At 40.6% G+C, this 21,919-nt stretch overlaps 2 protein-coding genes across 8 annotated transcripts; one reads left to right on the top strand and one right to left on the bottom strand.

Annotated features, from left to right (window-relative positions):
• Positions 1 to 6: 6 nt before the first annotated feature.
• Positions 7 to 5,411, top strand: MKRN2OS (MKRN2 opposite strand). 2 transcript variants are annotated; one of them, XM_054216753.1, is made up of 4 exons: positions 7 to 240; positions 574 to 623; positions 1,615 to 1,777; positions 4,673 to 5,411. In XM_054216753.1, exons 1-4 carry the CDS (start codon positions 35 to 37, stop codon positions 4,890 to 4,892), a joined length of 639 nt encoding a protein of 212 aa, XP_054072728.1. In that variant the 5' UTR covers positions 7 to 34; the 3' UTR covers positions 4,893 to 5,411. The 2 variants fall into 2 exon arrangements, with proteins under 2 accessions (XP_054072728.1, XP_054072729.1); XM_054216754.1 differs by lacking the exon at positions 7 to 240 and adding an exon at positions 750 to 926 and having other exon boundaries at positions 548 to 623.
• Positions 5,412 to 5,449: 38 nt separating this feature from the next.
• On the bottom strand, positions 5,450 to 19,108 carry TSEN2 (tRNA splicing endonuclease subunit 2). Of its 6 annotated transcripts, none has more exons than XR_008468786.1 (13): positions 18,692 to 18,833; positions 17,743 to 17,938; positions 16,991 to 17,072; positions 16,217 to 16,253; positions 13,822 to 14,353; positions 13,630 to 13,707; positions 12,965 to 13,015; positions 12,142 to 12,280; positions 10,346 to 10,382; positions 9,596 to 9,707; positions 8,889 to 8,978; positions 8,235 to 8,408; positions 5,450 to 7,368 (listed from the first exon to the last, which is right to left on the bottom strand). XR_008468786.1 is itself a non-coding variant. In XM_054216749.1 (12 exons), the coding sequence occupies exons 2-12, from the start codon at positions 17,914 to 17,916 to the stop codon at positions 8,349 to 8,351; spliced, it is 1,392 nt and encodes a 463-aa protein (XP_054072724.1). In that variant the 5' UTR covers positions 17,917 to 17,938; positions 18,987 to 19,108; the 3' UTR covers positions 8,106 to 8,348. The 6 variants fall into 6 exon arrangements, 4 of the variants coding, with proteins under 4 accessions (XP_054072724.1, XP_054072722.1, XP_054072721.1 ...); XR_008468787.1 differs by lacking the exon at positions 5,450 to 7,368 and adding an exon at positions 7,395 to 8,013; XM_054216749.1 differs by lacking the exons at positions 5,450 to 7,368; positions 18,692 to 18,833 and adding an exon at positions 18,987 to 19,108 and having other exon boundaries at positions 8,106 to 8,408.
• Positions 19,109 to 21,919: the final 2,811 nt, after the last annotated feature.

Below are 21,919 nucleotides of genomic sequence, written 5' to 3'. Positions count from 1 at the left end.
ATGGCGAGGCGGGGTGGCGGGGCGGAGCGCCGCCATGGCGGAGGCCGCCATCCTGCGGGTGAGGCACTGCCGGGCCGACATCTTCTGCCGCCGGCCGCCGGCGCGCTGCCCCGCCTGCGGCCGCCCCCTGCGCGGCGCCGGGCTGCCCGCCGCCCCCCTGCGCCTGCCCAGCCCCTTCCGACACGGCCACCGGCAGCCCCGCGCCTTCCTCCTGCGGCCCACCGCCGGCACCTTCCTGGGGTAGGGGCCGCGGCGGGAGCGGGCGGCCGCCGGGCGAGGGGGGAGGCCCGGGGGAAGGCCGCTTCCACCTTGTGTTGCCCCGGGCCTGTAGGCCCGGCGGCACCCCCCTGCCAAGGGCCTTTACACAGCCCGGGAACTGGCTGACCAAACCCCTTTCTGGAAATAAAAGTCGCCTTTTGGAGGTTTTCAATAGGGCTTTGCCTCCCGCTCCATGCCTCGGGGCCAGGTAGCGCCGTGGTGGCACCTGCCCCGAGCCAGGGAGAGGGTCGGGGCCTGTGTGAGGGGGACGAGCAGTGCTCACAGCCATCGCCAACACCCCTCTCTTTCTTTCAGAGAGTACGACGGGAAATCGGATCTTCATGTGGGAATAACCAACAGTCACGGTAAAAAGTAGTTTGTAGAATCATACAGTCATCTAGGGTGGAGGGGACCTTTAAGATCACTGAGTCCAACTATGAACCTAACACCACCTTTTAAACCACTGCCCGTCTCCCATACCTTGTATTTAGACCGTACACCCAATTTAGGTCTGGCCGCTCCACCTGTGGTCATCTGAGTTACGTGGCAGTTACTTGAGAGCCACCTCTGCTGTTGCCACGGCATCTGGTACCTGTTCAAGATGCTGCAACATCCAAGTATCTGGTGCTTTGCTGCTGAAGAACATGCGCTTCCTCAGCATGCTGCAGGTACCAGAACCGGGAGCTTAGCTGTTCACTACAAAAAGAGTATCACGTAAAAATCAAAAAGTCTGGCGTACAAGAACTTATCTCACAGAGCTTCAAATCAAAGCCATACACCTCTCCTCTCGTGCTGAGGAGCTGCACAGGATAGAATTGACGGGCGACTTCTGTTCTTGACGCAGGGAAAAATAGAACCTAGGCAGCCTGCTTTTAAAAAGAAGTTTTGGGAAATGTTGACTTAAACACAGTTTTTGCTAATTCTAAAAATACTCCTAATTAAAATAAAAAAAATAAATAAATCCCTGCATTAAAAATCATATCAGGTTCTCCTAGAGCAGGCCCACCTTGCAAGATGTCACTTGAGATGTTTATTTAAAATAAAAGTGGTGTAATTTGGGGGTTTAAAAACTAAGTCTGGTTGTCCTTAAAGTTGCTTTCCTACTCAAAAAGACATCTGCAATTACATTGTAAAAAACAGAACAGGTTTTTGATAAAAGCAAGCGCTTCATTTCTTACTCTGTGGCCACAGGCGGCCACTCATGGGAAGCCAGGGGGTAGCTAGCCTAAGAAAGAATGGCAGTATGGAAAACTAGGAGTAGCTTTCATCACCCCAAAAAAAAAAAGGGAAAAAAAAAAAAAGATATGGATGTGATTCTGCAGTGCCACCTGACAATCTGTTGCTCTTTATTTTCAGGCGTGGTGTATAATTACAATGAAGAGGGCATTCACAGAGCTGAAACTGGATGGGAACAGTGCATTAGTATCCCACTAGTACAGCCAGACATGTTTGGGCTTCTTCAGGAGTGGGACAAGCTCCTAGAGGAATTTTCTGTGGGAGAGGCCTGGCTTCCTCACAGGTATGTAGTTTAAAAGCTGGATGCAACAGGAGTTTTTAGTCTGGCGTGATAAATCGGGCTATTCCATTTTGGATCCTGTGAGGGTTGTGGTTTATGCAGAGCCTTGTTCCTTTAGAACACACATTTCTAACAAAGCAGTCTAAACAACACTGTCAGGCTGTCTTGAAACTTCGTGGCCTTGCTAACCAGAAAAAGAGTATTTTTAAGTCGGAAGTAACAAACTCATCTGATGGAATGTGAAAGCTCTAAAATAAGAGATCATTTTAGGGAAGTTTTCTTCAGCAATAAAAGAATTTTGCGTGCAAAAAACCAGTTCAATGAAACATTACCTTTAAGAGTAACGCTGCCGAGTACAGAAGTAGAAAAGTCCAGGCACAATTCTATAATTATTTCTTCTAGGTCTCAACGGTTCTAAGCGTATTTGCAGTTTCAGGCTGACCACACCGATGGGGTCCTTGCCCGGATCATACATCCAGATGACTTCTTTGTTGTCAATGATCAGAAGTGGGGAACGCTGGCTCATTTCCAGCTCTTCCAGCTGGTTCGTAGCATTGCTTTGGATAGATAGTTAAATACAGAAAGACTTCCACATATTTTGAATTAAACCAGTATGTTTCAACGAGAACCTTCAGTTCTTTGTAGCTTTCCTTGAAGTTAATGCCTGATGACAGCGTTACAAGTTACGCAGCCCGGTTAAAACGTGCGCTGCCAAATCACCGAGCCTGCTGGTGACAAAGCAGCCTGCTCTCCAAGAAAACGCCAGTCCTCGAACTGCTCATCAGTAACAGTACAGGTCACAAACAGCCCGTCTGAGCACAGCTCTGTGAAGTGTCTAAGTTAATGAACGCAGACATCATCTTATATATAAAAAAAAAAAACCCACAACAAATCGAAAGCAGGTTTTAGCAATTCTGTATGTGCTTGATTATAGAATTTCAGCGATAATATATTATCTCCCTAGTACCAGGAGATGAATTTGACCTAGAATAGAATTTTTAAGCGTCCATGGAACTTGTAAAACCAACAGGATTTGTGTGTCTCTGACAGTTCCCAGTGCCTTAATGTTATTACTAAAATTAACTCAAAAAAGCGTTGGTAGAAGGTGGACATATGCATGCATCTCTTCTACAAGCTTTTCTTTGGTTTTCCTTGGTCTGCCACCTCCTGACAAAGTGACCTACTTTTTCCACAAATAGTCCAGTAACCACTAAACTGCTGAAAACTGAACTTTTTTTTTTTGTTGTTAAGATCTTAAATTAACTCCTCTGTTTATTTTTTCAATGGACAGGAACTGCGCTAAACTAATCCCGTAACCATGTAATCAGCCAAGCCTGATTCTAATTTTCTTGACTGCTTTTTATTTACTGGAAGGATGGCACATAACAGCAGCAAAGAACAGCGGCCGTGGCCATGACCAACAAGATCTTAAATTACTGAGAGATGCTGGGTTTTACTTGTCAGGATATAAAGACATACTTCCCAAAAAGGAGAAGCTAACTGGAAGACACAGATGGTAGTGAGAAGTGTATTGCAGTCTTTTGCACTATGAATACAAAGATAAGACTGCAAACAAAAATGAAAAGTTACATGCTTTGCTTAATCGCGGAACCGATCAGTTAAGCACTTGTGTACACATAAGGCACCCAGACGTGCTGCGGTGCTCTGCAGGCTCAGCCCTGAGCTGATGAGCCGAAGTTTTTTCAGTGCGATTTCCAGATGTTTTGCACTGCACAGGGATGATGGCCACTCTTGAAGTTTCTCATAATTAATTTTCTTTAGTAATTATTTCAGTAAAGTAAGTATACTGTTGCAAATTGCTTGCTTACTAAACAGGAGCTCATAGATGCCTTTAACAAACCAGAAGAGCTTTGAAGAAAATAGGGAGCTGTCTGGAACCGGGCGTAGGGTCGCAGGGTTGCTCTTGATAGCCATAGTCCTCACATCTTGCAAAAACACCCTGTAAATTCCCAGGGCTGACAGGCAAGTCTCGCAGAAGGTTCCCTGTGACCCCACGGAGCCACTGATAGTACAAGGCAAGGAATGAGTCACGGGGCTAGGAAGAACAAGGGGAAAAATGACATGGGATGAGGCAACTACAGAAGAAGCTTGAGGATTAGGCAGATGGCAAAGGGGAGTCTGAGCAGGTCTGTATCAAACGCACTTACACAGGGCCAGCGGAAAAAGCAGCACTACGTGGGGAGGGACTGGAATAAATTACTGAAGTTGTTAGTGGCCGACGTGAAACATTTGGGAGAATCTAAGAAGCATTCCGAGAGTGAAAAGAACAGGTAATTGCTATATGCTCCTAGGTTAGGGTAGTGGGGGAGGGGGAGAAATAAAAAAAGAGGCAAGAACATTTTAAATGGCTACTCCTATGCAGTTAGTATTTCTGTCCTTGCACGATTGGCCCACATTATTGCCAATGGGAGTTTGACTGGCACACTGCGTAGCAGTTGTATCAACGTATAAACAATATAATTTACTTGATTTTAAGTCAGCTTCCAAGCTAATGCTACGCTTAAAGAAGTGCACATGGTGGCACACAATTAACATTACTGCTGCAGGAAGAAGTTTTGAAGATAACAGAGTAACAATACATGGAAGAGCAGAGGTTAACAAGGTAAAAGCCAAATAAGCATGAAAAATAAGAACTCATTATTGTAAAGTTGGCAGCCCTCTTTTTTTTTTTTTTTTTTTTTGTAATACAGTTTCTAGTCTCCATGGCTGGAAAATACAACTTGTGATGAATAGAATATATTTAGCACCAGCATTAAAGGAAAGCGGCAATAGTTCTTGGAGAGCATGCGCTTCCTTGTTTCACTCAGTTAAATATTCCTCCATGCGCAGTAATTAATGGGTTATCACTAACTCTTACTAATGAGATATTTTTCCTAGGTATGAAGAACATGACTACAACTGCTACACATATGCACTGGCATTCATTAACAGTGTACTGGCCGCACAAGGGAAACAGCAAATGAGTAAAAGTGAATTTACAGAGAAATTTGTGATACCGCAGACAAAGAAAGCTTCCAAATACATTACTCTGCATCAGGAGCTAACAGCTAACGAGTTCTACGTTGTACCCCTTCCCGATCAAGAAAAACGGTGCTGAAAATGACAAGTTGCTATATTAAAACACCTGCAACGTGCAATAGGAAAAGGAAGTCTTAAGACTCCAAATCTCAGGGTTTAAGATGCACAATCTACTTAATGTATTTAAAAACACAATTAACTTTACACGTTAACCTGCGCATCGTGGAAGGATCGGGAAATTGAATTTGTGCATTTGAATGAGTAACATACATACAATGTACACACTACAGAAAATTTCTATGGGAACTATTCATACGGAAAAATGTTTTCCTATTTACATTCACTATATGCTCTGCCGAGGCACTTAACACCAGAAATCTTAACTGCCATGTAATTAAGGGTTTTAACAAATGAACTGTGGTAACTTAAGCTGTAGCAAACCAAAATGTTTTCTTCCTGTCACATCTGTTTACTGATGAGTGAAAAAAGGGAATTTGTGCTTGCGTACTGCTGAAATCCAAAGACCATGACTTAATGCAGATTCACTACATGCAAAGTTATTTTCCTTTAATTACTAATAAATATAACAACAAATAAATCCAGCCTCTTTGCCAGATATATTTCTTTTCCAATTCTTCTTTACATTTCGCACATTTATTCCTCAAACCAAGACAGATGCTTTATATTAAAAGATAATAATTTAATATCTCTATCTGTTAGTATCTGTAATAAGCAACAGACTCCTCAGGATTTATCTGAGTTAAAATATTAGAACTTAACAAAAAGAAATTTAAGTTAAAATTAAAAAGACCCTGCAACAGCACTTCTACCTCAGTACGTAACACAGAAGTGAATGCTGAGATCAACATTCTGCAGTCCATCATTTTGTGCAATTTCACTTTATTTACTTACATTCTAGTTTAAGAAAATCATTTCATCTTTTTTTCCTTCTACTAATTTCTGCAAAGTAAGCTGGTTTTAGTCTAGATGCAGGTCCTGTTTTCTCAAAGATGGAGAAGTAATCATAAATGATTGGGGGTTTGGCCACATCAAGTTTATACTGTTGTGTACACAAACTGCATTAACTCTGCCCCCGCCAATACTCTCTAGTGCATATACCACGCTTCACGCACTTCCCCCCCTCCACGCTCTTCCACTTCTTGCTAAATTCTAAGTTACAGCTTCTTTAAAAGCATATTAAGTAATAATAAAGACACAATAAAGACAACCAGCTTGAAATGCACAATTCGGCTGCTGTTGGAGACCTCCGATTCACCCACTCCTACTGCAAGTCAGAGTTCTGCAGCTAGGGTTTGCCTTACCAAAAGAAGTTTGCTATTGGTATGCTATTGCTGAGTGAATCAGAACCCATACTTCATTTAAGTCCTGTATTTTAATTGGTAAAATATAAATGCAATGGCAAGTACCAGTGCTATGGTACCACTATCTAATGGAAGTTTTTTGATACAACACTACTGAAACACGAAGTACAGCCATCTGCGGCTAGAGATAAAGCAGCTTGCCGGGAACAGTCAACACATACATACCTGTTCAGCTTGAAAACGCTGTTATGCAATTAACATTTTCATTTTATATCTTTCCAGTAGAAGTCGTATTAAATGAAAGCAAAGACTAGAAGATCTTCCACTTTGAGTTGTATGTAGCATTCGTGACAAGGCTTTACAACCTAAGTCGCCTAAGTAAACAAGAATGTGGCTTTGTGTTTGGTGGGAATGGTCCCAGTTGATAGAATTTTTACTAGCCCTGGAAAACTTCCTGCGACCAGGAGGCAAATCCTCTTTTATAGTGAATGAAAAAGAGCACAAAGGAAATCCAAACGGTGCCATTGTCACCAGCTATAATGTATCCTTACTGTTGCAGCAAATGTATTCTCTCACAACACGGCAAAAAAAAATAAAGCTAAAAAAATCTTAACAGCACGGTGAAGCAAGGAAGCCTGTTATTCAAAGACTGATGGAACTCAAATGCCTGAATCTAAGGCAGCAATACTTAAAATGTAGCGTAGCTCATACTTAAACCTCCTGGCTCAACTTGAAAGACAGCTGAATACCTGCTGGGTTGGTTGGTTTGTTTTCCAAACATGGCTTAGCAATAGCAAACATCGTATTTAGGAACCTGCAATCTACATGATTAAATCTTACTAAAAAGTTAGAAAAAAGCAGGCACCTAACGTAGCAAGGCAGAACTGCTCAGCGCTGTCCTATGCCTCACTCTATACAAAACGCAGCGGTGCCTCCCAGTCCGTTTTACAACATACGACAGGCCAGGGCAAAGAGAGCTACAAGCGCACTATGAAAAAAAGGTATTTACAGACTGTTGTAGTTGCTGGATAAAAGAGACAAAAGCAGTGGTGAAACAGACTTGTACTTGCCAAGCTACAGAGGCTGACTTCCTCTCACTAGCTCAGCAAATCTTCCATTATTTTCTACACAGTAACCCACCTTCAACAAAAGCAAAGGGCATCGAATTGTGGTCAGGGAATCCTGCTGTCCTGGAGCAAGATGAGGCCTGTCCTTCCAAGGAGGAATCTCATGCTGCAAAGCCCCAGTACGACATCTTACTGAAATGGGGAGAGGTGCCCCGGCATTCCCTACTGCCTAACACCTAACATCGCTGTTAGCTGCTTAGAACCCAGAATTAATTAAAGACCTTGCACATCCTGGGAAGAGTTCCTCGATTCTACACAATGCTTGTGAAAATAAGCATTGTGAATTTTAGTTGGGACCCGTAAATTCAGGGTCTAAGCACCTAACAGCAACGTGTTACACTGCTCAATATTGCAACAGCCAGATCTCTCCCCAGATCTAAGTTTGTGCAACTTCATCAAGGCTATGAAGTCCAGTTTAGGTTGAAGAATGGTACCATAGGTATCCCAAAAGGTTAGCTGACTCACTGTAATTACTGCTGGTTCTTAACCAGTTTTAACTAGATAAAAACCAGCATTAAACTTGAGGACTATCAAGTTTTAAGTCCTCCTTTCTGAAGAAATGCAGTATGCAGTGCCGAGCTACAACATGAAGTTAGCCTTATAATTCCCAAGTTCAACTCTGAAGAATATGTGAGGTATTCCCAGAAAAACTGTTTGATCCCTCATTGCTTTGTCTTTCAGGCAGACGCTCAGGTTTTGGACTTCTGTGGCTCTGCAGGCCGTAGTGCCCATTCAGCAGTAGTGCCCGGATCTGTCAGAATATTATAAATACCATTACTAACCACTGCAGTCTCGCCACCACTCAGTGATACACATTTGTACGTTTAAGGAAACAAACAGGTATTCTGAGTTCAGACACAGCTTTAATTTCTTCCCCTTCCTATGCATTATTACAGTTCATTTACATTTTTCAATACAAAATTCTCTCCAGTAAACATGACATGCCTCATTTTAAATAGCATTTATACATACCAACTGAATATGTCGGTAGAAACTGTTGAGACAATGGTTCATCATGAGAAGATCAGGTGAAAAACAAGAAGATGTGATTTTAAAAAAAAAAAAAAGTTTTTCCTATACAGTCAGTTAAAATTCATCTTGCTCACTGCGCTCACGGGAAGAAACCCAACGACTCACAATCAGTTCCTGAAATAAAAACCAGCAATTATTATGGGAAAAAAAAAAAAAAAAAAGTACAGCTAATCAGTGAGGGATGGGGATTAAGCCTTTAGTAAACTGATATATAATATGTGACCACTGAGAAATTTCAGTAGACGACTACATTGGTTCCTGAAGTGAGCTGGTCTCTCACACAATTTTCTCCCTTCATTTTTAAACATACATTGACCTTGCAGTCTCTGTAGGTATCCCTGTTTCCCCGGCAAATGCTTACATTCACAGTAGCAGGAACATTAAAATTTAGATTAGAAGACCTTAAGTCTTTAAAGAGCCTGCAATGCACTTCTCATGCCTTGGGGCATAAAGAAATCTAGTTATTTTATTGCAGCTATGTGTACAAAACCCAAAGCGTTCTAAAGAGCCAGCAACAGTTCAAGGGGGCTCTTGTTAGCTGCCCAGCTGCCCCAAGGCCAAGCTACACAGGCAAAGAGAGAAGTAATTACTCACCTGAACCTTAATTTTTTTCATACATTCTGGTGTCGACATCTCTTTTTCACTCATGTCAGACGGTCTAATCAAATAGCATAACATAAGTTCCTGTTGGTAAACAGAAAACATGAATACATGAATTTCAACTGATTTCTTTCTATACCAAGTTTTAGATTAACTAGAAATGCAGATACCCAGTTTCCTACAAGATGCCTTCTGCAAACCAAGTTGGCGAGAGCTGTGTAATAGGCATATCTCATTTTCCTTATCAAAGCATAATACTGCTGTAAGATAAACTAGAATTGTGACACAACACCTGAGCAGCACGGCTGTGAGTATGGGAGCACTAGGTATGAGGCTCTATCACAGAGAAAATCTTTTGGAAGCTTTCAGTTTCACTGTTCAAAAGAAAATCCTGGTAGATGGAGAGGACTTTAAAAACGGAAGCAGTAAGCAGGAAAGAAGTGTCCCTCGGGACTTTCTGCTGTTCCTCGCACAACTTTTAAAGTCCCTACAGGGAACAGAACTTTAATAAGCTTCTTGCAGAATTCATCTGGATATTGACACAGGAAACTCTTGTTTGCCTACTGGCAACTGAACGTGTTCCTCACCAGACTAAAACTAGAAGGATTCTCTTTCCAGCCTCACTCCAACTCCCTGTTCTTTGGAACTAAACTGTACATTTATAATTTAAAGCTATTTTTAAAATAGCATCTTACACTTACCTTAGAAGCATTAACAGTTGTTCTGTTCAACCCAGACAAGGACTTCCAGCTGAGCGGTCTGCGAAGAGGACCTTCAAAATTATCATCAACTAATTCAGCAATGACAGAGTAGCTAGAAAACAAAGCAGACAGGAAAATGCAGAGAAAGAAAATGACCATTTTAGGAAGATGGTGAAACTTAAGAATTAGAGCCTAAAAACTGGTGTTAAACAATATGGCAGCGTGCAGTAAGCAAGTTGTGAAACTTAAGTCTCTTTCTACTAGGAAAAGAGGAGAAGAGATGAAGTTGTGAGTATGCTTACTGACACTTTCCCTCCCCACCCTTCTGCTGATGCCAAGCAAACCCTTATGAATGCCAATCTGATATTTATAATCAATTTATTCTCTAGGAATTCAACCTGACTAGCTAACGAATAGACAATTATCATCCCTTAAAAGATTTTTCTCCCAAATTACATAAATTACCTATATCATATATTTTTAAGAGTATTACTTTCCTAAGTGCATTCATCATATCAGTGCTAAATATGTTCACTGAAGGTTTTAATTTTTAATGTCTTACCACTCTTATATGAATTCAATGAAATTGTGTTACTTAGTGCACCTCTGCTAAAAGGACTTTCCCAGTATGAAGGCATCTGGCAAAGTGTTTTGAGTGAAGAACATGTGCTTAACCAGTGAAGATACTAAATTTGTGTGAGAAAAAATTACTAATTTGAAAATAAGAAATTAGAAACATGAGTTTCAAACCTTGCATGATAGAAGGGGGGGCCTTTTCGATACAGCACTGAAATGAAAGAGAAACACCTTAGTTGGATAATCACAGAGTTTCCATCTGAGTTTAATACCTGGGTCCATAAATATTTTCAGATGTTTTGTAAGGTTTAATTACACAAGACAAAACTTCAACACTTTTAAATTCTGCTCAGAATTAAGTTGTCCCAGCAAGTGGAGAGAGAGGGAAGAGACATAAAAAATCCCACAGGAGCAGCAGGGTGACTTAGGGCAGGGGAGTGGTAGGTAGAAGATAAAGCAGAAGAGCCGAAGGACAGTTAGCAATTGCCGTGGGAAAAAGTTTAGGATGGAATTTCTCTGCAATAGACTTGTGTTTTTAACACTGTATTCATAACAGAAATTGAGCCACGAGTACAAGTAAAAGATCACAATAAGCCATTGAGTTTCTGTTCCAAGCAAGCAAGCATTTCCCACAAGTTTTAGGAGAGGCACAGGGCACGTATTCTTCCATACTGCCCATCAAACCCACTAAAAATTCCATCTCTATACAAGAGTACACAAGAATCACTGCAGCTGGACTGTTCTAACTGAGCTAAACAGTTACATTTCCTCTCTCCTCTTTGTCATGAGCTTGTAAGAGGGGACTGTCTTTAACTAGCACAGGTTTTCTTATACAGCTGGCTGTCAGGAAAAGGACAAGCAGCACTTCGTTCCAGTGACAACCATGATTTGCAAATTATCCATCACAAGCAATTGCAGTAATATCAATTCTAAGAAGGTACTTCCAAAGAACAAGAAGCTAGAGGAGCTCAGGAGTAAGAAGCCTGCTAGCCTAAATTATTCCGCTTCCCTTGTCTGGCACAAATCCAAAGGCAGTGATACGCTACACAACAAATTCAGGCCAGAACACAAATGAATGGTGAAAAAACTAGTATCAATTTCACATATACATCAGGTGATCAACAGCAAAACCCATCTACAACCCAAAGTACTAAGACCAGTGATGCTAAATTCAGCCAGACCTACACACTGATGTAAAGGACTAGCTCAGCACAACCTCAACATACTCAAATGCACAAACCTCAAAATTCTAAAACTGCTTCAGTAGTATTAAAACACCTGCTGGTTTGCATGCATACGTTAAAAAAACATCTCCCTTCATGCACATTTTCCTGTAACAACAGGCATTACTGTACTGTTTATGTTGACTTGAGCTGAATGTAGTTCTTGAATTACTTAGCAAGGGATTATGGACACTACTAATTACTTCTGTAAGATTAAAAACCCTACCATTAACCAATGAGCCAGTCTCTTCCCCCTCATACCCTCCCCGCCAAAAAAACATACAGAGAAACGGTCTTAACAGTAAGTGCAGCAGAACCTCAGCTTCCATTAGATGGGATAAATAATGAGATGCATGGACTTTGATGTGAATGGGGATCTAGATGCAAACCTGCTACTTCCAGAGACTGTCATGTTAATACTGCAGAAGATGTGTTTAGAGGGGGTAAAGAAACTTGGAAGGGAATTTCAGTGCAATCCTGTATTAATTATGAGCCCCATGAAGCAAAACAACAGGCCTTTCGAGCTATCTCCTCAGCTACTGGATATGTGATGTTATACTCCACTCCCTCTAACTTTATTGCTAACCCAATAGCCTAGCCAAAGATGTCTTTTGGAACTGCAAGTAGCAAAGCCTGCTCCAGTTATGCAGCTCCTCATTACTTAATTCAGCTTTGGCACTGGAGTCTTGCACCGCCTGGAAAGAAGTCAGTTGCAAATGATTCAATTTTTTTAAGGAAGCTACTCACAGAGATCAGTTCCGTACTTCAGTCCGACTTTGGGGACCCAACCCTTGCTGCGGAAGTAGTGATACGCCATGTAAGTAGTTTTAAAATTGGGCTTCACTTCGCTGAAAATTTCCCATAGCTTCAAAATAGTTAGGGGCTCCTAAAAAAAAAAACAACAAACCACAACCAAAGGCATTAACGTGACTATGTTAATATTACAGGAGATACAGAACACTGTGTAGTAGACCATAACAGCCAAATATCAAATATCACAGTCCACTGCGAAGAACATGGATATTGGGCAATAAAATACGGAATCCCTAAACGTAAGACAGAAACCTGTTGCTCCATTTAGTGATTTTTTTTTTAGCATTTCACAATCAGTCCCATAATGCCCTTCTTTAAAGGAAAATAAGATAAATTTTAAACTAGAAGCATAGGTTTCAATTATTTTGTCATTACATTAACAGTAGCTTGATATACTTATAGATTAATGCTTAAAACTCCAAGGAATTTTCCTGTTTCAGGAAAGGGAGAGTATTCACCATATTATGCCTCCCATACTTGTTTTCCCCATATTTCCTGCCTAAGTTAAAACAAAAACCTTTCTCTACAGAAAGGCTGTGCGTAGCTATATTTGCCTTGGTAAACAAAATTTTCAGACCAGTATTTCATGAACAGAAATATCATTACTTTTAAGAAACACTTCCTAATTACTCTGTTTGGTGTTTCCTCCTTCAGAATCAACAGCATAAAGTACTGCCAAAGTAGGTAAAAATTTCAGACCAAAACATATCTAAACTAATGGTATCCCCAGTCATCCAAAATTAATCAAATCTCTTACCTCACCATAATAAATACTTAAACATCCCAGAGCATACACCAAGAAAAAAGCCTGAAAAAATAAACAGAATAAGTTTAACTGATAGCTAGACTCTTCCTGTAGTTTGTATTCCATGCAAGAACAAAGGCTGTAATTAATTTTATAAAAGAATCCTAATGTCAGACAGACAAACAAGTTGCCTGAAAGTTTGAGATTTGTCTTCATGACCTTTACATTTCAATAGACACAGCACTACAAAAAAAAATTAAAAAAAAAAGTCTATGCATGTGCTGTAGAATCCTGAAGGCACTGCGTTAAAACTAACACACATTAATATACTTAGAAGCAGAACAATTGAAGCAGGATTTTTATAAATGTTATATTTTTCGTATTTCTACACTTAAGTCCTATCACTGGTCTCTTGGGCAGTGGGATTATCCATCTAAAGTAAATGGGATTGGACCCTACATATTTTTTTTTACTGTATCATGTATTATCACAGGTTATTAAAAATAAGTAGAATGACTAAGCCAATCTATGTCTTATTACTATCTATGTCTAAATTACTTAGGAGACACGGGAGAAGCCTGTACTTCGGAAATAGGTATTAAATTAAGTTGTAACATAGATTAATATTTACTTTTCAGATTAAAAGTAGAACAACTTGTACCATATTTGAAACATACCTCTTCCAAGGTGAGTTGTAAATACTCAAAAATCCTAAATGGATTTCTTCTGCATACTAGTTTTTCCTTCTTGACAAGCTACAAGAAAAATTTACTGCGTTACTACAACTTTAAACTGGAAAAAATACTGAATTCTGAAAACAGCACTGATGATACGATTTTTCTAAAACATTAGGATACTCTGTTCCTTACATTTTCTTGCACATGAGCAGAATCATCTTCAGGACATAAGTCACCTTCTTCTTCCTCTTGCACCAATACATATTCTGGAGCACATTCTTTTGACTTTATCGCCTCAGAAGATCTTTGCTCAGTGTTCTCCTTTGCCTTGCAGCCACACTGCATGAGAAAACCATGCTTCTGGCATGAAACTTCAGCTATCTCTTTCAAGTCACTTTGTTCCTGTTCTTTAGAGCCACATACAGCCACAGGATAAAACGCTGGATCTCCTTCCAAACAGGCTTTCTTGTAGCCTTCGTTCCAATTCTCACAACTTAGGGCTACTGCGTTTCCAGTATCTGTAGAAGATTGCCTGCAAAGTTCTGTATTTTCTGTATTTGGGCCCATTCTGTTGCAACTATTACTGGTTTGTTCGGCCCCATCCTCTTCCAAAAATGGCAGCTCAAGAGGTTTAGTGTAATTTTCAAGAATTTTGGTAATCGAGCAGTCATCAAATCCTTGCTCTTGCAAAATACTTTTAGCCCACTGAACATGACACTGGTACCTAGTAAACAAGTAAAATAAATTAGAAGTTCTAGGGCATTACATGCTTTAATTAACATCCTAAAAACAAGCATCTTAAAAAAAAAAAAAAAAGAAGATTCAGCACAATTCTCAAAACAAATCTGAACACACGCCCCCATAACTGCTTTGCAAAATACAACATGCACAACATAATAGGACTCCAGTCACCAGGAAGCTGCAGATGGCATTACTGAACATCAAGATTCTGCTGCCTTCTTTACTTCCTTTTGCCTTTTAAATTTAAATTTCTGTGGCAACAAGCACTGTTACCAAATGTTGCAGAAGAACCACGCACTGACAACTACTGCTATACAGTTTCAAGAAGCAAGAACTTCACCAGGCGAAAAATTCCTCCTTCCCCTGAAGCCTTAAGTGTGACTTCCCTGCAAAAATATCTTGGTGTCAGAGCTTGCATGATTAAAATACACAAGACGACTTTGCATTTAGAGCTCTCACACGTTTCATCTATTATACAGCTAACTCCTGAGAATAGTATCTTCAAAACTCGGTTTTAACTATCTTTGAAACAGCAACAGCATAGCAAAACCCCTCACATCCCTGAGAAATAACAATAATCCTATCAGCAAGATACTAGCTGAAAGCTGCAAATACTTCTAATGTTTTTCAATTATGATGGAGTTTTTAGTGCCCTTTCAATTATCTTCCAAGGAGAAATAACATGAATACCCAGTTGAAGACATTAATCTGCATTCTGGGAAGTTACAGGTAGATGAGCGCAGCTGTCCTTATTCAAACCTGGACAACTTTAGAACAATATTCTTTATTTCCCAAAGCAAAATCCTAACACAGCAATTACAGACCAGGTAATGAAGAACTACAAAGACAATTAAATGCAAATTTTATGTGTCAACACAAAATGTAAGTCCCTCTGAAGTCTCATACTAAAGCTATATAATTCAGTGCTGTACTTTTTGTTATAAAGAAATACTCCTCTTTGTCCTATGATTTAATTACCATATAATTTACACTCACGGATCTCTACTGAGACAGATCATGGTGCATTTTCTGCACCACTGTAATTACACTTTCATTGATGCTCAGCTGTATTTGCTGGCACATAAAGCAGTCACAAAGGAGACTAATAAGAACGACAAGTGCTTCTGCACGTAGTAGTAACTGTAGTAGCAGCAGTAGTAATACTGGTACTGTTTGTCTTACCTATAGTTGAGGACTGAAGGTGTGTAACTTTTAAACTTAAATAAAGTAAAATTTTTAGCATTATCATAAGATTAAAGCAAACAGAATTACTAACTTGCACACTCTTACAGTTAGTTCATATACTATTTAAGTGGAACAAAACAAATTTATCTGTTTTGATAAATGTACAAACTAGCAATGTTAACAGAAACTATGAAAAAAAAAAAGTAAAACATTTCTGTATTATACAAGTTCAAGAGCCGCTTCAGCCCACATTGTAATAATTCAATAAGGAAATGGAAGAGTTATTTTAAAATAGCCTGCCCCAGAAACTTCTCTTTCTCCTCCTCAGCTGAGAAAGTTTATTATGCTTGATATTATTATGAATTAATTACCCATGCTACTATGCATGCACTCAATCTTGGCTTCTATTCAGCAACTCATACCTGCAAGCTTACATGAAAAACCATGTTGAATATCACCTACTCTATTTCTAGTTTTCCTAATGTGATGTACACATGATGTACATCACATAATGTGATGTAATTAAGTACAAAGAAAATAAATAGAAGCCAGTCATCAGCATTTATACAGACAAGAATCTAAAATTGAGTAAGATAAAATATAAAATAGAATAATCTGTTTGATAAAAAAACCAAGAATAAATTAATGTAAATTAACTTACTTTTTGGATGTAATTATAGGCATGTTTATGTTAGCACCTGTATAAAGAAAAAAACATACATTATTTCATCAATATAAAAATATTTTAATGTGATTCTGATCACTGAGGTTATCTGCAGCCTCGTAATTACCCCCATCTTCAATACTCTCTGCCGTTTTGGTTCCACTTGTATTCAAGAAGGACATGGCAGAACCAGAAAAGGAACAGAAGTAACTGCCTGCACAAGAGGAACAACTAAATACACTATTTTTCTCCAGCCCATAAAAAGACAATTACAGAGAGATATAATAAAATCCAGCAATGTCTACTGAGACTTAACTGTCATGGAAAAGATGAATAAAGAATGACAGTCTTTCTACAAACAACCAAGAGCAGACCAGAGGTAACTGGCTATAAGCAGATTAAAAATTTCACATATCCTTGCCTCGACATTTCATGGACACTAAAATCTACATATTAAAACTGAAAAAAATGGACATTTTTATGAAGAAAAGTCCAAGGATGATACCTTTACTTACAGGCTTCCTAAACAAGTAATCAGTGAAGGCCAGGAGAATGCACTAAGGAGCTACTGACATATATCTTCTGGTTTTGTATTTTTCCTAGGTATCTTATACTGGCCATCATCAAATAGAGGGAGAGAGAGAGATCCTTGATCTGACCCAATAGAGAGATTATTTTTCTGTGTGTTTATAAACATACTTCTTCAATAAGTGAAGAAAGGTTAAAAGTACTATTACAATAGTGATAGAAGTACAAGTAGGCACAATTTACCTTGCCACTTTGTAACCAGTGAAGGATCCGAAATGCTGTACACTGGTCGACTTCTTGAAAGGATACCTTTTCCAAAATAGCCCTTCAAAGAAAAGGAAAAGTCCTCATTATATCATCAGACAAAAATGAACTTCTTTCCAAATATAAAACGTTCACCACCAAGAGCAGGTGAAAAAAATAACTGAAATTCTGCAACGTTTAAGCTTTGCCTAAAGCTTGTTGTTTAGCTTCTGATAACTAGTTCAATAGTAAACACCGGCACTCAAAGATGTAAGCAGTGGAGGGTGTTGGGTCATTTTCCTCAATTCTAAGCATACTCGGACATAAGAGGCTTAATGTACCTTATTTTACTCAGGAAGAAATCACTCTGAAGTTAAAAGAATTCTACAAGCATTTATAAAACAGTAATATTCCAACGTCCTGAGCTTTAAAAACAAGAAAATGCTTTTGCAAGGTTACATAAAATGTTGAAAGGAGAAATAAATAAACAAACAAATATGAAGTCTTCACAGCTGTTTTTTAGTTCACACCGTCACTTCATTCTAAAATTTATTTGCTGGGATAAAAATTAAATACTTTTCACATTTGATCCAGAATATACTTTTTGTACTGATTTCAGGAGAGGAGGGAAATATGCCAGATTACTGGAGGCTACAGGGGAAAGAAAACATAAAGGCAGGCAGATGTTAAGTAGTATTATGCTTTACCTATATTTAAAACACTAAAAATAATGTGCAAACAGCATACACCACCTTGTTATAAAGCTGTTCAATATCTTCAGGGTTCCTCACAATAACATTGTTGTTAATGATTTCAGCCTGGCATATTCTGAAATCCTTGCCACCTACATCCACAGGGAAGGGAGACTCATAAGACTCAAAAACTCTTCTTTTCCTTCTTGGGGGATGAAAAACTGCTTCTGCCATTTCCTAATATTAATGTCTCCTCCTAAAAAAGTAGAATCAAAACATTTAATGTTCAGGAGTTAAAGTTCACCCATTTTTACACATTTCAGCAACATTCCCTTCCTAATAGCAAATTAAAAATAAATCCTACAGCTCAATCCAAGTTTAATTCTGTAACTATTATGCCAGACAAACATAATCAGCGATTTGCTGATGTTGTATGTTAATCTTTTTCTCTTGGGCATTACAGTATCCCCTAAAGACCAGGTAGGGGTAGTTTTTAGCCAAGAGTTTATAAAGTAAACTTCAAGATGAAAGGCAAGTACATAAACTGCTGAAGACGTTTCAAGAATAAAGCAGATGAATTAGTAGAACAGCAGAAACCACAGCACACAAGTGCCTAAATGTAAACTGTTTTTGAATAACTATGGGAATAAATTTCGAAGAAAGAGCAGTGGCTTGGCAGGTTTGCCTGCTTTAAACAGGGCACCCCTTTCACAGGGAGATCAGACAGACCCCGAGGCTCTCTGGAAGCGCAGGGTAACCTTCACCGACAGAACCACCGAAGTGCGGATGGAGGAGATTTCGTGGCTGCGGCTATAAGCGCCGTGCCTACAGCCCTGCCGCGGACCCGCGACCGGCAGAGAGGGGCATAAGCCCTGCAGAGAGCCGGGCCTGTCCTCCGTGGGATAACAGAAACCCACAGCCCACCGAAGAAGGCGAAGGCCCAGGCCCCGGCCCGGGCCTAGGCCCAGGCCAGGCCCGGCAACGCGGCGCCTCGCGCCCGCTCACTCACCCACGCAGTACCCAACCCGCCCCGCCGCCAGCAACCCCACCCGGAGCGAGGTATCGGGGAACAGGGGCAACCCGGCCCGACACCGCGGCTACCGGGCGGCCACAACCCGGGCGGCGCCGCTCGCCCGTCGCCATAGCGACCTCACGCACCCGCCGCCGCGCGCCCCCGGGCCGTGCGCAGACGCGGACGACCGTCCGCCTGCTTTGGCGGGCGGGCGGTCGGCCGCGTCTGCGCACGGCCCGGGGGCGCGCGGCCGCGTTTGCGCACGGCGCGGGGGCGCGCGGCATCTCCTCACAGCCGTGAGGGGACCGTCCCGGCGGCGGGTATCTCTGTGGTATCTCCTTTCCCCGTGTGGCAGGAGGCGGCGTCGGCAGCCCCGAGGTGTGAGCAGAGGCGAGGCGGGCAGTGTGTGGGGAGATGGGCCGTCCCTAGGCTGCCGGTTCAGGGGAGGAGGGCGGAGATGGCTGCCGTGGCGGAAGGATGGGGTTGCCCTGCGCCGCAGCGCTGCGTTCCTGGTTGCTGCTTGGCTTGATACTGTAGTCACGTCCGAAAACTGCAAACCAACCCGTGGTGGGGATTTGAAAGTAATAAAGTGAGAGAAAAAAAAAAAGACATTTTATGTGGAACACCCATACTGAAATGAATGATGAGCTTCATAATGAGGGGCATTTGAGATACGGGGGTGGATGAAATTTTATAGCTGTGGGAGGTGAGGCAGAGAGATAATTTTCAGCTTGAAGCAATTGTTTTTGGCTCTGTAACAAACCCTTAACGTGGCCGTGACTCATATAACTGCCTGGGATAATGCAATGCTACTTACACAACTTGTTAACAGAGGTAATTGTGATCGTGCAGCTTATTACCAGAGCTGAATTCAGGAGCACGTCGTAGTGCAATTAAAAAAAAAAAAAAGTACCTGAATAAAAAGCAAAGCATTTTCACTAGTTAGTGAGGAGCAAACATCCTTTTTTTTTGTTTTGATAAGCACTGAACCTCTTGCTAGTTGAGCCTTGCTCATCAAATTCATAATTGTACATGCAACCACAATGCAACTACTCTTTCTTATTTTGAGGTTATATATTGTGAGATGCCACTATCCAAGGAGGAGGATCAAGACATTTTGGCTCCAGGCAGACACACTCTCAGTAGAGAAGCCTGTCTGATTTTCAACAGAGACATCATTGAATTCAGTGATGAGAAATTGTAAAAATACATCATTCTTATGAGGTATTTTATCTCTTATTCCCATTTTCTGGACAGACTCATGAGGCACAAGAAGGGCAGTAATGGTTATAAGGCCACACAGGGAATGTGGCACAAAACAAGAGAATGCTAAGCTGGTGTTCTTGCAGTTATTTCCTGCAGCGGTCCACTTTATATAGCAGCTCATGAGTGTTAATTTATTTTGAATGTTGATTCACATACAAAGTGTTGAAGCTAGACCACAGAGGACCCTGTTGTATTCCTGTCACCAAAGTACACAGCAGTGCTCAGATAATTTCAGGTTCATTCTTACAGCTCTACCATTAAAACACTAAAGTAATCTAAACTAAGAGTTAATCTAGGTAGCGACATGAAAGTAAGTATCAAAGACGTCACTCTTTTTCAAAATGCCATCTAAATTTTTCAAATCAAGTTGCTTTGAAATGAAGGTAGAGTTTATCTATGCTAGATATATCTATATTTTCTCAGTGTGCAGACACATTACTATGAGACGTACATTGAAGTGGGAAGTAGACAAAACATAAAAGAGCTATAGGTCAGTTGCTTTCCTTCACATCTCATTATCTTCATACAGCCTTGAGAGGGAAACCACACATACGCCATTCAGTCAATTAACTGAATCACACACATACTTCTTCAACCAAATATCTGCTCCTGTTTCTGATTACGAGCCCAGACTGTGCTTCAACCAGAAATTTTGCTATCTGAAGGACAAGCTCTCTTTGAGATGAGTCATGCCCATTTTTTTTTTAGAACATCAATAATTGTACAGACACTTTCACAAATATCTGGATCTCCCTTTTTACGATGAGACAGCAAATGACAAGGCGGTAGCTAAATGACTAGGCCGTGGCTCTGAAAAGTAAACCCTCAAGATGACAGTGAATCACAAACGGGGAATGAGTCAGAAATGTCATATTGCTGCCAAGAGTCAAGAAGAGAGTGACAAGAGTGACCTATGAGTAAAGACTGAAATAACTCGGTCTAGAAAAGGTAAAATGGGCAAAAGAGACCATTGCAAAGAGGGAGATGTACATTGTTCTGCATGACCACTGGGAAATAACAGAAGGAGCAAGGAGATTATATTGCAAAATAATATTGTACCTGTGAGGTGAGGACAACACTGTCATTACCTGGGAGGATTGTATTGTGTCCATCACTAGAAATTTTAAGAGCAGGTTAGACAAACATCTTTCAGGAACAGTTCAAGTAAAGTTGATCGTGCCCTGAGACAAGGGACTGCACTAAAAGCACAGAAAATCCCATTCATGAGAGTTTTCAGGATTTATCCTTCCAGGAGGTTTTCTGATCTCTGCAGTGCGGCAGAAAATGTGATACTCTATACTGCCCTACAGAGGCTGAAAGACTGCAGCTTTTGTTAAATCGTCTTTCAGCTTTCCATTTCTGTTTTGCAGTCTTTTGGTTCAGAAATGTCATTATGAGAACAGACTGTTTCATGTTGTCCCTGGCTGATGCATTGCTTCTAATGCAGAGTAGTGGATTGCTTACTATTTCTTGATACTCAGCTGAATTATTCCATTGCACTTTACTAAATTAAGGTCCAAACCAATGTCAGCTTTCTGAAAAAAACTAATATGACCCTCTTTTTCCAAATCATGATGAGAACAACTTGGTTGTAACCCTTCAGTCCTACAAACGCATCGCCTTAAACTTTGACACAGTTGCCTCTGCTGCACAGTTTTCAGTTGTTCGTTGCCTGACTCTCAATGTCCTGATGTTTACATTGCCAACCCCAGAATTTCCTACAGCATGGTCCCATTTGGGGACACTAGTGCATACATACTAGTCCCCCTGAACTAGCAGTATGTCTTCCCAGGGGGAGGCGTCTAGCTTCTGCTCTGTGTTGTTAGAGGATTCCTCAGTCGGTGATAGAGGAGTAGAACTGAAATATAGTTACAGTGGAAAGACATGCTCTTACCATCAGGCTTATTAAACTCTTTCTGTGACCACGTACACAGTAATATCTGTTTAAATCTACATAAG

Source organism: Rissa tridactyla, chromosome 10, assembly GCF_028500815.1.
Source record: "Rissa tridactyla isolate bRisTri1 chromosome 10, bRisTri1.patW.cur.20221130, whole genome shotgun sequence".
NCBI lineage: Eukaryota > Metazoa > Chordata > Aves > Charadriiformes > Laridae > Rissa > Rissa tridactyla.
The sequence above is the reverse complement of the archived record's forward strand: the minus strand, read 5'-3'. Positions and strand labels throughout refer to the sequence as shown.

Bases quoted from the DNA above. Each gene is read 5' to 3' on its own strand.
- TSEN2 (XM_054216749.1), bottom strand. From the start codon at position 17,916: ATGGCAGAAGCAGTTTTTCATCCCCCAAGAAGGAAAAGAAGAGTTTTT. The intron at 12,281-12,964 runs GTAAGAGATTTG...TTTTTTTTTTAG, and splicing joins TAAGTATTTATTATGGTGAG to GAGCCCCTAACTATTTTGAA. The intron at 9,708-10,345 runs GTTTGAAACTCA...TTTGTTTTCTAG, and splicing joins CCCCCCTTCTATCATGCAAG to CTACTCTGTCATTGCTGAAT.
- MKRN2OS (XM_054216753.1), top strand. From the start codon at position 35: ATGGCGGAGGCCGCCATCCTGCGGGTGAGGCACTGCCGGGCCGACATC. The intron at 241-573 runs GTAGGGGCCGCG...TCTTTCTTTCAG, and splicing joins ACCGCCGGCACCTTCCTGGG to AGAGTACGACGGGAAATCGG. The intron at 624-1,614 runs GTAAAAAGTAGT...CTTTATTTTCAG, and splicing joins GGGAATAACCAACAGTCACG to GCGTGGTGTATAATTACAAT.